Source organism: Fistularia commersonii, chromosome 26 (assembly GCF_037954325.1).
Source record: "Fistularia commersonii isolate RoL2024-O1a breed Wild chromosome 26, RoL_Fcom_v1.0, whole genome shotgun sequence".
NCBI lineage: Eukaryota > Metazoa > Chordata > Actinopteri > Syngnathiformes > Fistulariidae > Fistularia > Fistularia commersonii.
Genome location: NC_141309.1, coordinates 13420233 through 13434210, shown reverse-complemented (window position 1 = coordinate 13434210; position 13978 = coordinate 13420233). Strand labels below are relative to the sequence as shown.

At 38.2% G+C, this 13978-nt stretch overlaps 1 protein-coding gene across 12 annotated transcripts in view; it reads left to right on the top strand.

Moving 5' to 3' along the window:
- The window catches only part of rimbp2b (RIMS binding protein 2b), a 96152-nt gene that overhangs the window by 7314 nt on the left and 74860 nt on the right, over window positions 1-13978 (top strand). For all 12 annotated transcript variants that reach the window (XR_015108779.1, XM_086173446.1, XM_086173437.1 and 9 more), the window contains one exon: window positions 10868-11005. Coding sequence is in view for 10 of the 12 variants with exons in the window: in XM_086173446.1 (XP_086029572.1) it covers window positions 10868-11005 (138 nt within the window). In the remaining 2 variants the exon portion in view is untranslated. The remainder of the gene's footprint in view (window positions 1-10867; window positions 11006-13978) is intronic.

Below are 13978 nucleotides of genomic sequence, written 5' to 3'. Positions count from 1 at the left end.
CAAGATAGGATAAAACATATTTAAAAAGAGCTTGCTCTGAATTTGAACCTAAAGGCACATTGAGATTATTAATAGTGCTTTTTACAAGTTAAATCAACAATATTATTACATGTATTTATATATTGCTTTGCAACAAAATGCTGTAGAACGATAAGCCAAGAAGCCTCTTAGAAGAGAAGTGAAATGCAATCAAGTAGAAAAAGTAAGTCCAGTTGCCATGAAAACATTTGACAATGTCTGACCATTACCTGGATGACTGAGGACCTTCACAGAAAAGAATAAGTAAGAGTGGGACATGATGAAAGAGAAAATTGTTCCTCTACTGTGACTCATTTTAAAAGTCAAAAAGTCTGCTGACACAACACTCAGTTCATATGTAACTTATAACAGGGCAAAAATTGTTGCCCCAATATTAACTGATGATTGTAGTACCTAAAAGAATTGATCATTGGCTCCCGTATATGCATGTGTGGTTGTCACTTGTCAACCAATGCCTCCATCTATGGTACTGGAGGGTGCAAAGTAGAAAGCACAAGTGCAGACCAGGGCTCAGCATGGTCCTGAGTAAGTGAAGCCAGGCTGTAGTAACAGCTGGAATCCTGCTGCTACTGGCGCCTGGATGTGGCCTGGATAAGGCACCCGACCCTCCCTCAGTGTGAGGCATTAGTGATGTGAACAGCAGGGTCCACAGCCGCTGTTACGTAACAGCATCTTCTCTGGTAAATCTCGACAAAGATGGTTCTATGAGACTTAGCACAGGGAAAGTGCATTATCATTATTAGAGTATCATCACTTGGGCTGATTTAAGAACTTTCCCTCACGTGAGAGGGCAAGCATTGATATAATTCCATATGAAGCCAGCTTTATGTTGTTGTTGTCTGTTTGTGTGCCATGTTTTGCAATGCATTGCTTGCAAGCCTTTACACACACACATCCGGTGTATTTGTCAATGTCTTTTCATCCGCATGTATATAACAATTACATCCGTCTTTGGACAAATGAATGGGTCACATTATTTTGATTTTATATAGGTTTCTTAAAGAAAGACTATATGCTCTGGATTGAGTATGATGGGCTTGTATGACTATTGGAGTCTCAATCAGGTGTCTAGGAGAGCACGGGTAGTAGACTAGTGCTTGAAAAATCTTGGTCTGACTGTGTCAATGTTCAAATAAGCAATGAACTCACCAGCATATATATCGCATTTACCCAGGTCAATATTCCCATTTTGTAATAAGGACAACAGGACTCAAAAGTAGTAGTTTTTATTCAGTAGTAGTTGTAATTCATTCATTACTATCTACCACTTATCGTACACTTGTCACGGGGGCTGTTGGAGCCTATCCCAGCTGTCAGTGGGCGAGAGGCAGGGTACACCCTTGACCATCCATCTGTCCATCCATTGTCTACTGCTTATCCTACTTAGGGTCACAGGGGATGCTGCAGCCTATCCCTGCTGCCAATGGGTGATTGACGGGATGCATCCTGAACTGGGACCAATCTATCGCAGGGCTATATATCGAGACAGTCACACAACAAAATCAAAAATCCCAACTTTTTCCAATTGACTTTCTGCATGTTTTTTGGACTGTGGACTGCAGACACAGGGAGGACATGCAAACACCCTAGGAATTGAACCAGCAAAGGTATTACCAACAATAACCTTCACTGATTATTGCTCAATTGCTTTCAAGATATCTCTCTTTCTTGCTTATCCTGCATACAGGGTTGCGGGGGATGCTAGAGCCTATCCCAGCTGTCATCAGGCAAGAGGCGGGGTTGACCCTGGACTGGTCGCCAGTCAATTGCAGAGCCACATATATATAGACAGATAACCTTTCACTCACTCATTTGGGGGTTATTTTCCAATTAACCTGCTGCACGTGGGAGGAAACCCACACAGACACAGAGAGAACATGCAAACTCCACACAGAAAAGTCCCCTGCCAGAATCATGCTCATGTTTGAGGCATGTTTATATATTTATGTATATGTATATTGTATATGTATAACTCGGTTGCTGCAGCTAATCTAAAAGTCCTAAAAAGTGTGAGCTGCTCATGAATTCCGACTTCGCAGATTTAATCTCTGGATAGAATGCCACATTCAAAATATCCCAAAGGAAACGTGATCCATTACAATATTTAATATAGTTATCTAGTTTTTAGATTAGATATAACAACATTACAGAATACATATTTTAGTTCAGCGATTAAGCATCCTCTGCTTAGTAAAACACCTATTTTGTTTCCTTTCTTTTAATATACCCTCCTTCCCAGTGTTATAATAATAATAACAACAACAACAACAATAACAATAATAATAATAATAATAATAATAATAATAATGATAATAATAACTATAAATGGGTGGAGCTGTGGTTAGCGCTTCGGCCTCACAGCACGAAGGACTCTGGTTCGATTTTGACAAGGGGACCTTTACGTGTGAAGTTTGCATGTTCTCCCCGTGTTTGCGTGGATTTCCTCCCACAGTAGAAAAACATGCAGCAGGTTAGTTGGAAAAAATTGAATGAGTGAGTGAGTGAATGGTTGTCTCTATATTTGTGGCCCTACGATTGACTGGCGACCAATCCAGCCTCTCGCCCGATCCCAGCTGGGATAGGCTCCAGCTTCCCCCATGACCCTGAGTGCAGGATAAGTGGCAGAAGATGGATGGATGGGAGGAAGCGATGAGGAAAGTGAGAGACTACTTCTGTCTTAATGGCAGAAATACTTATACACCCCTATTGAGGCTGGTTTGACAAGAGAATCTGAATGACAGCTGGTTTGATCGTAGTCACAATAATACTGTTCATCAATTCATCTGTAGACGCCAAGTAGCTTAGCCCTTGTAGGTCAACACAATACCACATATACAGATGAACTATGAGCTTGATAACTGTTTCTCTTCATCAACATATTGCCCACTAATTGCTCTTCTTTTTGCCCCCGTGTGGAAAAATAACTTTAAGGAGAATTGTTATCACAAAGTTGTAAACGTATTTTAAAATGTATTACTCCTTCTGTGATTGTAATCAAGCGCAAAGTTTCTGCGTTGCTTTTACTTGCTCATGATGGAGCTGCCCTCCCTGTACCCCTCTATGAAGCATGCTCTGTGACAGACCTTTAATCTAAATTGGATAAAGTGGATAATAGATGTAAGTACTAATCAGAATTATACATTTGACAAAATGATCAACATAACCTCTATGTTACAAAAATAACTAAATATCTGTTTGCTTGTTTTCTGACTTTCCTAATTTCCATTGATCTTTGTTAATGAAGATGCTCTTTACCATTTATATTTGGGTCCCCCCTATTTTCTTGACCATGCAGTGGAAGTAGATGGGTGTGTAAGAATGTTTTGAGGTGGGTTTGCTCCCTCTCCCAATGGGACTCCATAATGTCCCTGTGTGTAGAACAGGGACAGCTTTATACTTTATATAAATATTCAGAAATTGTGTCATCTGATTATTTCTGTATGTACTCAGCAGCTACAATAATGTAATAATGGTCTTTTGAGAAAATTTACTGAACCAATGTCAATATGTTTTGAAAAACAAAACAAAACAAAACAAAACAAAACAAAACAAAACAAAACAAAACAAAACAAAACAAAACAAAACAAAACAAAACAAAACAAAACAAATCAAAACAAAACAAAACAAAACAAAACAAAACAAAACAAAACAAAACAAAACAAAACAAAACAAAACAAAACAAAACAAAACAAAACAAAACAAAACAAAACAAAACAAAAAGAATTATTTGTATGCTTTGTTACTGGTGGACCACAAAGTTGCAAAGTCTATATTGAATTAAGGAAAAATTAACCTGTGTGATAATTCAAAAGATCAATTGGACAAATACTGTTGCTGCCTGGGGTGAATGTCAGAGGAAAGTAACTAATTACCTACAGGATCGTACCAAAAGTTGATCAGGATGGATCGACGCTTTGACAGATTATAAGCCACCAGAGCTAATTATTATCTTTTATTTGAAAGATGTTGATATTTTGACATGCCAATTTATTCACGTGTTTTTTTCACAACAGCAAATGATTGCATTGATAAGTGGGGGCCCTCTTTAATGGATTTATGTGCAAGGGGGGAATTAGATCTCCTTGGTTGAGGACATACACATAAAGGCAAGTCTTGGTAGAATAATATATAGAAATGTGAATGGCAGTTCACAGATTATGGATGAGATATTGATATGCACTACAATATATGCACAGAGATAAACATGGTAATTACAGTATGTGTTAGAAAAACATACAAAACATAAAACTGCTTTATGAGGAATACTTTTATTTTACCAGCTGGTGACTCAGTGATTGTATCTCAATAATTTTCTGCATATTTGATACCCATTACATTATTTCCTGCTTGCTTTGTTCATCTATTTGTTTTGATGACCCAAACCAAACAAACAAATGGCCCAAAACTGTTAAATTAGGTCATTTCAATTTTTGAGGTCATGACATAATGTAAGCAGGTGGGCAGTATATAATGAAATAGAATGAAATGTATGATGTTTTCTGCTAGAGCTAAATCTCTATGTGGTCAGTTCAGGGAGGTGGATCAGTTCTGAAAGGTGCAGGATCAAGCCAGAGGGCGGGGGGTTGGGGATGATTATGTGGATCTTGCCAAAATCCATAGTCAGTGATGATTATTTGTCTGGATTTGTTTTGTATTAAAAACTAAAGCTTAACTCCATACTTTCAGTTTATATCTGTCTTTCTGCATTTCTGCTTTTAGGTTTTCTTTGCTGTGTCTATTTTCGACACATTACATTTTAATATCATGTTTTACGCTGTCACACAGACTGTTCATTTCAATTAATGCATTCTGCTGGTTAATGCAGTCGGATCAGAATTCATGACAACAAAAGCAGAAACAAGTTGTCTGATGTGAATGCCCCTTGCACCAACAAGCTCTCCTCTCTCTGTTGTCCACTTCAATGAAGGTTAATTGCACTCTTTTTGATGTAACAATATTGGCAGGCAGACCCACAGACATACTGTATGAGTCACTTCAAGGCACACTTTCTGCTACATACCATTTTTAATTTTGAGGATGGTTAATCGACTGCTCTGAATCTTTTGTAGTGTGTTTACGCAGGGATGTGATTAATTCAAATGTCCTGATCGAGTGGAAAGTTGCGGTGGCTGACTAGAAGAAATGGCTGGGTTGTGCACATGGGATTGAAGCAGAGTAATTATTTTTTGTAGTGATTCATCTTTGTTAATGGTGTGATGGGACATGGTACATTGTCTTGCGTTATGAGCCTCTGTGGGGTGTGTCAGGCCTCGTGTCTAATCCGCTGCCTTCATCCTGACCCATCACTGAAAAGGGGTCCTGGATAATTGCATGAAGGAGCTGTAACAAGGTGGATTAAATTAGCATTGTCCTGACTATACTGAATTAAAGAGGCAGTGATGACATACATACTCCTAGAATGACTTATTACATCTCCTCAGATACAGTTGTACATCACAATATTGTGTGCTATCTACGAGATGCTATAATATAAGACTACAGCTAGATATGAGTTTGTTCAAAAGCCTGTATGCTGGAATAATAAACTGCTTAATGGCTGTTTAATTAGAATGGATGGAAGCTGAAAGCTAACTAAACCTCAGCCCAGATACTTATAACAAATAATGAGCTCAAATGACATTCTGTTCCAGTGTGTATGTCTGAGGAGGCCCTCTGTGTACACACTGATGAAATGTTTGAGAATTCATCTTTGAAGTCATATTATGCCAGCCAACTTTAGTTTACATACAAACCAGTTTGAAAATTGGACTGCAGCCTTCCCTTTTCCCCATCCATGTGGTTTTTCTTTTGCTGGCCAAGAAAACTATTTTAATTACGTCGGTAAATTGACACAATCTCTAAGGGCTCCATCAGCTGTTTCGGCGAATTAACATTATAAAAACAGTAACAAAAAAAGAGCCAATTTAATCCTTTTGAAATCACTGGAGGAAGACTGATAAATGTACGGACGCTACAACGCTCATATGTTATGTTTGTCCTAATTCCCATTATTTTTTATTTTTCTCGTATTGGATTGTTTTGATTTTTCTCTGCTAGCCCTGGCAGAGTCTAGGTTCAAATACGCACATTACTTTTATTTTCTCCCCATTTTTCCCTTCTCCTGACGTATCTTTTCCTTTCTCTTTTTTGTGAGAGTTAATTTTATTGTCTCCTTTTCAATTACGGATCGATGATGTTGAGGAAACCACCTTCACCATCTCATGATTAGTTACAGCAAACATGGGGGGCTCTGGTGGTCATAATGCTGGGAAAGAGCAGGAGAATGGCAAGCAAATGGTCCATTTTATTCAGTGGTAGGAAAAGTAATCAGACCCTCTTTTATATTGGAATAATGAAATCAAAACTACACATATAAAAGCACAGAAGCATTTCCTTTAAAATGTTCCTAAAATATTTAGTGAAATGTCTTGAACTATGTGTATGGTTTTTGCTGTCACATGCAAATGCAACAGAGAGCATTTCAGTGGTTTATTTTTTGGATGTGGTGACAATTTTGCTAATCTGGGTCAAGCACAAATCGTATTACATTATCTACAAGTGGATGTGCATCACAGAGGAGAGTACTCTCATACCTGTGAGTCTTCTGGCCTCACAGCAAGAAAGCTCCTGGTTTGATTCCAACTGGGCCCTTCTGCATGGAGTTTGTATGTTCTCCCTGCGCATACTTTTCTACAAACATGTATTTGGTTGATCTAAAACTAAATGGTCAATAAGTGTGAATAAGAAAGCTGTGATTGTGTGTTTCTATATAAGGCTCTGTGCTGGCTAGTGACTGGTCTAGGATGAACCTTCTCGGTCCACGCTGTACCCCAACTATTGGCCGATGACAGCTGGTTTAGGCTCCAGCAACTTAGTGACTCTGAGTGCATGATAAGCAGCAAGGCCAATGAATTGATGAATATAAAATCATCATCAAGATGAAGATCTGTCAGATACACATAGTGGGGCAGAGGGTGTCATATTTCTATTTAAATAGTGGTTGGGTAGGAGCCTAAAAAAACATCAAATGCTTGTAAGACTACCTGGATGAATGGAGAACATCACCCATCTGTTTAACTTCTGTGTTTTTGGTTGAGTTTTGAATGATCCTTGTCTGTATTGCATCACTACTTCAGAAATTCAAAGTGAAACGCATTATGCCATTACAGTTAGCTCCCATTTAGCGGGCTATGAGGCTGTCTCTCTGTCTTTTATCAGGATGAATGAAAAGGCAAGAAAACTTTCCAGAGACATATTCAATGTCTTTTTCATATTGTTTTGAAAAAAATATTACTTAAAATAATATTTTTTGATTCTGTGTCTCAAAGATTACACAGTGACTGCAGAACCTTTTTTTTGCAAATTTGGTTTGAGAGGTGTATAATTTTTCAAAATTGCAACACAGAGAAAGAATTTCGCATTTTTCTCAGGAAATTATCACACTGATGCTTGATTTAAGAGCGGTTTCATTCTTTGGGGAAATTTGTCTTCAAAAAAAACCCTGTTGGCTTTTGAGGTCCTTTTGGGGTTATATGATTAATTCATGAAAAAAAAGAAAAGGATGTTAAGCATGCAGGTGTATGAGAAATGTAGCTGATGAACTGTGGATTCACACATTTACTGTTATTTTATATTGTTTATAGATCTGTCTATTTGATCTAGATCTTTGGAATCAATTGACAAGTTCCCAAAAAGTCAAAACAGAAAATTGATTTGAAATCCTTTTTGTGTTTATGTCATATTTTCAGAGAGCTGCAGTTGTTGATCATCTAACGTTGTGGGTGTATCAGCCTAAGACCCTCCTTAAAGTTATAAACTTTAAAAATCAACCGTCTGTGAGCCAGTTCATCAAATATGAATATTCAATAGCGTCTTTTAGCCTCTTTAACTGCAATTTGAATAGATTTGGTTTGTGGAATCTTAAGAACATGATGAAGAGCTTTGAAAAACACTTATTTACATTTTTCATTTCCTTCATAAGCCAATCAATTGCCACATGATGAATGTAAGAAATGAGTAGTAGGCGACTGATTTAAGCTAAAGAACGGCAATGATTCTTGCATCAATTAAATTGCACAGTTGAATTCAATCATATTCAACATTTTCCCAGACAAAGCTAGCTTCCAGAAGTTGGGCAACTCTAATCGTTTCTGGAATTCTGTTGAATAAACATTGAATAATTGAATTACTTGGATTAGATGCCCTTCATACAATATAATATTTGAACGTATACAAATGATGGTCTCTTTTACAAACACATCTTTCATCCAGGATCTTGAGTAATTATTTGAAGAGGTAAATAAATAAGTCACCTGCAAGGAGAAAAGAACTGATGCTTGAGAGAAGCGCTCGTGCTGCTCTGTCAAGTTTGAGGTGGTGCTAGTACCGCCGCTCCAGTCGTGCCTTGCGGTGGGGCTATGGGCCACGGTAGAAACAGCCTGTGTTCAGATGTCTGTTTGCGTTAGGGAGGTTAAGGCACAGTTTCTTGCCATGAGAAACAAATACTAATTGCCCACTGGCCCCAGGTTGAAGAAGTGCAGCTGGGAACATACATCTAAAAATAGATACTTGTTCCCATGACCAGCGAGCATGACGCGCTATATCATTAGTATTCATCTCAGAAGTACAATATGGACAAAAAAAGGTCATTTTCTGGCCATGGCCACAAATGTCAGCAAGGGATAAAAAGTGACACCAACACAAATAAGCGGCACTTCAGGCGTAACCGCATATGGTTCAACCTGCTGAACCGTCATAGTATGTCTGAACAGTGGCAGGTTGACATGGCACAGGGTAGCGGCCGGTGTGGTGTCATGACAGCCAATGTTTTGGTTGCAACCCTGCAGTGTCCAAATGTGTTCCATGAGGACTTTACCTCCACTAAAAGCTGGCCTTCCATGTTTGAGTCAAGTTACAGCTCCCCCTCTATGACACAAAAGCAGCATCTGTTTCCACCTGACTTTAGCCATGAATATTTTACATGATACATTACTATTTCCAGCCAGCTCCGCTGGCTTGGCAATAACATACAGTTAAGGTTGTGTTATCAGCCTGCGAGCTGAGTGGTTAGACATTGAGACAGACTGTTATTCTACATTTTTCTCTTATTTGTATGAGCTTGTAACCAGGTTTAACTTGTTTGTTTTGACTAATACACCTAAGCTAATGATCCTCATTTTTTTGCAACAGTACAACTCAAAGACATATAACTCATGGTAAAACTGTGATTTGCTCTTTTTATGGTGACTATTGAGTTTCTGATTACTTATTTTGCCCTTCTTCAAATTTTCCTTAAGAGCTCCATTCAGCAATGTTCAGCAAAGTTGGCCAGTATCTCTGTATACATTCAATGTAATGTGAATGTTTTTGTAGTTGTATTTGGTGATGATTCAGTACTAGTAACTACATAATTTGCTATTTTTTAAATTTACTTGAACATTTTCCAAAGTCCCATGAGAAAATTGATTGAAATTATATGGCATACTAATAAAAAAGAAGGTGATTTATATTTCTTGGAATATTACACCAAAATAATGACCTACAAGGACCTTAAAACAAGAATACCTACTCATGATATTTCAATTAATATAATTTAGTTTTAAATGCAGGAAATTCCATTAAATGCAAGAAAATATTTTCTAAATGTGTAAGAATGTCTATTAAAATCATTGCACACATCAACTTGAGTGTAAAGGAAATGAAAAAGAAATCATCAAGCCGACTAAGCCGGACTGAACTCGTTTGTATTGTTCATCTGATCAATATCCTAAAGCATGTAATTTGATATACCAAGGAGAATCCGCAAAACATTTTGATATGATTTTTTGTTGACTTTTCACAGAATTGAGATTGCATTTTCACATGTTCTAGCCCAGACAAGTTGTTCTGTCTGTTTCCAAACTGAACCCGTGAAGATCAATAACAGAGGACACACTCTTCACTGCATGAGCGTAGCTGCCAACTGTCCACACAGGCCTCTTGCGAGCCCTAAATGGCCAACTACACTAAAAGAGTGCTAGCAGATGTTCACACAAGTGGCTTTTGCGATGGTTAGAAAGGATTTTTGATTTTGTTATAAACCAAAAAAACATTTGTAGGTGCCACTGATGACTGACAAATAATCACTGAAGAAAATATGACATGGAAGATATACAAACAGGTATAATTACCGTATTTTCTGGACGATAGAGCGCACCTGGAAATAAGCCGCATCCGCTCTATTAAAAAAAAAAAAAAAAAGTAAAAAAAAAAAATACAAGCCGCACCAGGCTATAAGCCGCTGATATCTATGTTGAAAACAAATGTCCTCGAGGACATTTTCAAGTTCAGGCCACCTGCTTTTAAGTCCTCTGAAAGCTTTTTTTGACTTTTGGCATCGCATGAGCTCTTCCCGCTGCCGCCTCCAACGTCTTACCATAGATTCATTGACACTAAGCTTGCGTTTCCTTCGTGGATAGCAAGCTCGATGGCCTTCAACTTAAAACTTGCATAATACGAGCTTCTTCTTGTGGTTTCCATGATGAAGGTGTGAGGATTTGAAAATAAGTACCAGTTAGTATTTGTCGTGCGTGTTCTATCTACTTTTTATCTGCTCTTTCTGCTATTCTTCTTTGCATTGATTTATACGTCTTATCTTATTTTGGATTCTACTTCCGCCCCCTAGCGATGGAAGAAAAATCCATAGAATAGCCTCACTTTTGTATACGCTGCATGGTTCAAAACCTAGGAAAAAAGTAGCGGCTTATAGTCCAGAAAATACGGTAATCAAAAAATAACATTAGTATGCTATTTTGTAACAATTTTGTTTTCTTCTTCTGTTTCCCTTCAGCTTAAAAATGAAGTTTTGCCACTGCAACTTTCCGACGTACAGTGTTTGGACAGCTTTCATCTTCTAGAGAGCAAGAGAGGGACGCAGAGACTCAACCCGGAGACCCTTAGCCATCAGAGGCTGAAGCAGAAGTTGCTGGTAAGTTCTTTGTGAGTGGGGGAGATAAAGGGTTGGAGCGTCTGACAAAGACTGTGGAGGCATTTGGTTATAGCAGTTGTCTGTTGTCAACGGCAATTGCCACTCATAGTTGAGAATTTGTGAGCTATAAATCATCTCCTCCAGTTCTTTGTTTAATCTTCCAATGACCTGGAATTCTGAAATGCTCTCATGTGTTGGGATAATTCATTGTCATGGTTACAGTTATTTTCAGTTTTCATCAGTCATGCTGTGTAACAGTAAACAGTTTTTTTTTACCAGTAGAAATAACTAGAAATATGTAAGCGTATGATAAGTATGATGTTTACTGAAATACTAGGTCTAATACAAGTTAATAATATACAAACCAATGATCTTGTTGCCAGGGTTACAATTCTGATTTTACCAGCATATATTCCTTGTTGCTCTAACATGCGCATTTAAGCACAGTTGTTCTGTTTTTCATGGGGTGTCTCCCAGTAGCTATGTTGCTTAAGTGCCACAGATTGGAAACTTCAGATTTCCAGAGAGAATGGGAAGAAAAACTTGAGGCTCCCCCCGGCTAGGATCTGGTAAGGAGGCTACTTGTAATTCCCCTGGCCTCCCCTGATGTCTTTGATTCAATAAATATGAGCTGCCTCCTCACCTTCAATGAATATGAGCTGCAGGGTGTTGCACACAGCAGTGTATGCTGCTTTGTATCAAGAATAATCTGTTAAATGTTAACGTTATGAAGAGCAAATTCAAGTTATCATGTCATAAAACCTTAAAATCCAAGGATTGGGTTGGGGGGGATTGAATCTATTATTATCATGACACTTTGGGAGGTGACTTTCTCTGCTGTGTCTACAGAATGTACGAGACAATGGTGCTGCTAAGGCTGACAACTTTCAGCCAGTAATAAACTGAGACCGAAAGTGTTTTGTATCACAGCATCAACAATAGAGGGAATAATCTTGTTTCAGTCTGTCTGTGTACTCCAATGACAGTTTGGAGACTTTCATTTCTACACTCTGCACACAGTCGTGACAAGTCCACTTGGTAATATGTAAGACTTTCTCAAGGGCACAAAAAAGGCACACAGCTTAATTTGTTGAATAAATAATGTTGTATTTGTGTGATAAAGATCGGTTTTCATCATGATACCAACAATACATAGGCTGTTGGAGATTTAGTTTTTCGTTTTTGGTGATGGGAGTACACGTTCAGTGGACCACAGAAACCTAACCGAAATTTCAAGAAAGACACCGATGACCAATCCACTCTCACTAAACCCTGATTCCTGTTGCATCTGAGAGGGGGGAATTGTCATCTTGTAGAACTGATAACTTGAAAAGTAAACCCTCAAACCACAATGCTGCAAAGGCAGTGTGAAAATAAATATACATTTTTGATTTGATCGAAGATATCATTGTTTGGTTTTTAAACAAGAATTTGAATTTCACAAAGCAGCAGTATTTAGTAATTACTGGTACAAAGGACATAACATTTGCTGCCTTCACTCCCTAATATTCTGTCTCTTTTGATCATTTCCATGTCCTGTAATGACGTGTATGGTGCCTCAAACATCTGCATGTCTGGCGTTAGTATTGCTCACAGGAGCATTGCTGAGGGGATAGGTGGGTTGGAGGTGGTGCTGTTTACCAGTTCTCTGACGTAGAAAAACAGACGATTATGAGGCCTGAAAGATTGGCGTGTTGTCAGGAATTACCAATACTGCCTAGTCATACATAAGACTGAGTGAAGTGGTAATGAAAAACTGACAGAGCATGAGGTACTTCTTCAACAAGGATCATTAGCCTGCGGTTCTGTTGTCTTATGATGGAGATGCAGTCAACAAACTGCCAATTTACTCTGGTTACAGTATCTGCCTTGTCAACACAACTGTCTGCAGCCATTTAATCTTTTTTCTTAAGCATTATGTGTGTATTCCTGTGAGCCACTTTGATTATCAACACTTTTTTTTCCCTGTTGTTTGTCATTTTTTCAGGAATGTACATTATGCTGACAATGGTGTTTCATGGATGCATGCCGTGATAGATATCTGAGGTTTCAGACTATAAGTGCAGAATTTTTTAAATCAAGGAATGTTGTAAAAAACATGGTCTGTGTTTCCCACAAAAAACAAAAAAACAAAACATGACAGCGTACATTTGATAGTTTAAATCACATGATATTGCAAACGCTTGAAGCTCTCGCACCTCAATACTATGTTGTTACAATTGGTTGGAGCAGTGCATCAAAAGTAAATAAACAGTTCGCCGTATTATAGGGTGTGTCTTTGCTGTTTAGCAAATGTTTTTTTTAACATTTCTCATCTGATCTGGTTATGAGATGGACAATGGTTTGTTGGTATGAGATGAGAAGGTATTTTTCTTCATTATTGGCTATTCCTGTCTCTTCTGGCTATTCCTGTCACTAGAGCCAAGCACTATATGCTTAGATTTGGTCCATCAACATATTGATAAACTGCTAAGATGCAACCCATCTGCCATCTGTCTCTGGATCCTCTACTACAGCCATGATGGCAAGGGCCATGACACTTTAGGCACGGGAAAAGATTCTACGTGGTTAACTACCATGCTCATTACTATTCATGGCTGTCAGGAGGCCCACAGTCAAGCTTGCAGGTTTATTTAGAGTTGGGGGGGGGGAAGGATGTCACACCAAAGAGGGGATGCAAACAACAGTTATGATTTGTACATTTAAAATGGTAAGAGAGGAGAGAATGAGGTGGAAAATGTTGATTAATGTTCCTCAAGCCCAAGATGATGTCCACAACCCCAAAAAATTCAAATACAATAATTGTAAGATTGAGGAATCAGAATTTTATCGGCTGAGGTCAGATAATTTTGATTTCTTTCCAAAACTATGCATGATTGATTGCTTATCTCAATAGCTTCTGATTAGTTTAGCGCATAAAAAAAAAAAATTGATTAGTTTCAGGTCTGGATATAAATCATCACAAATAGCCAT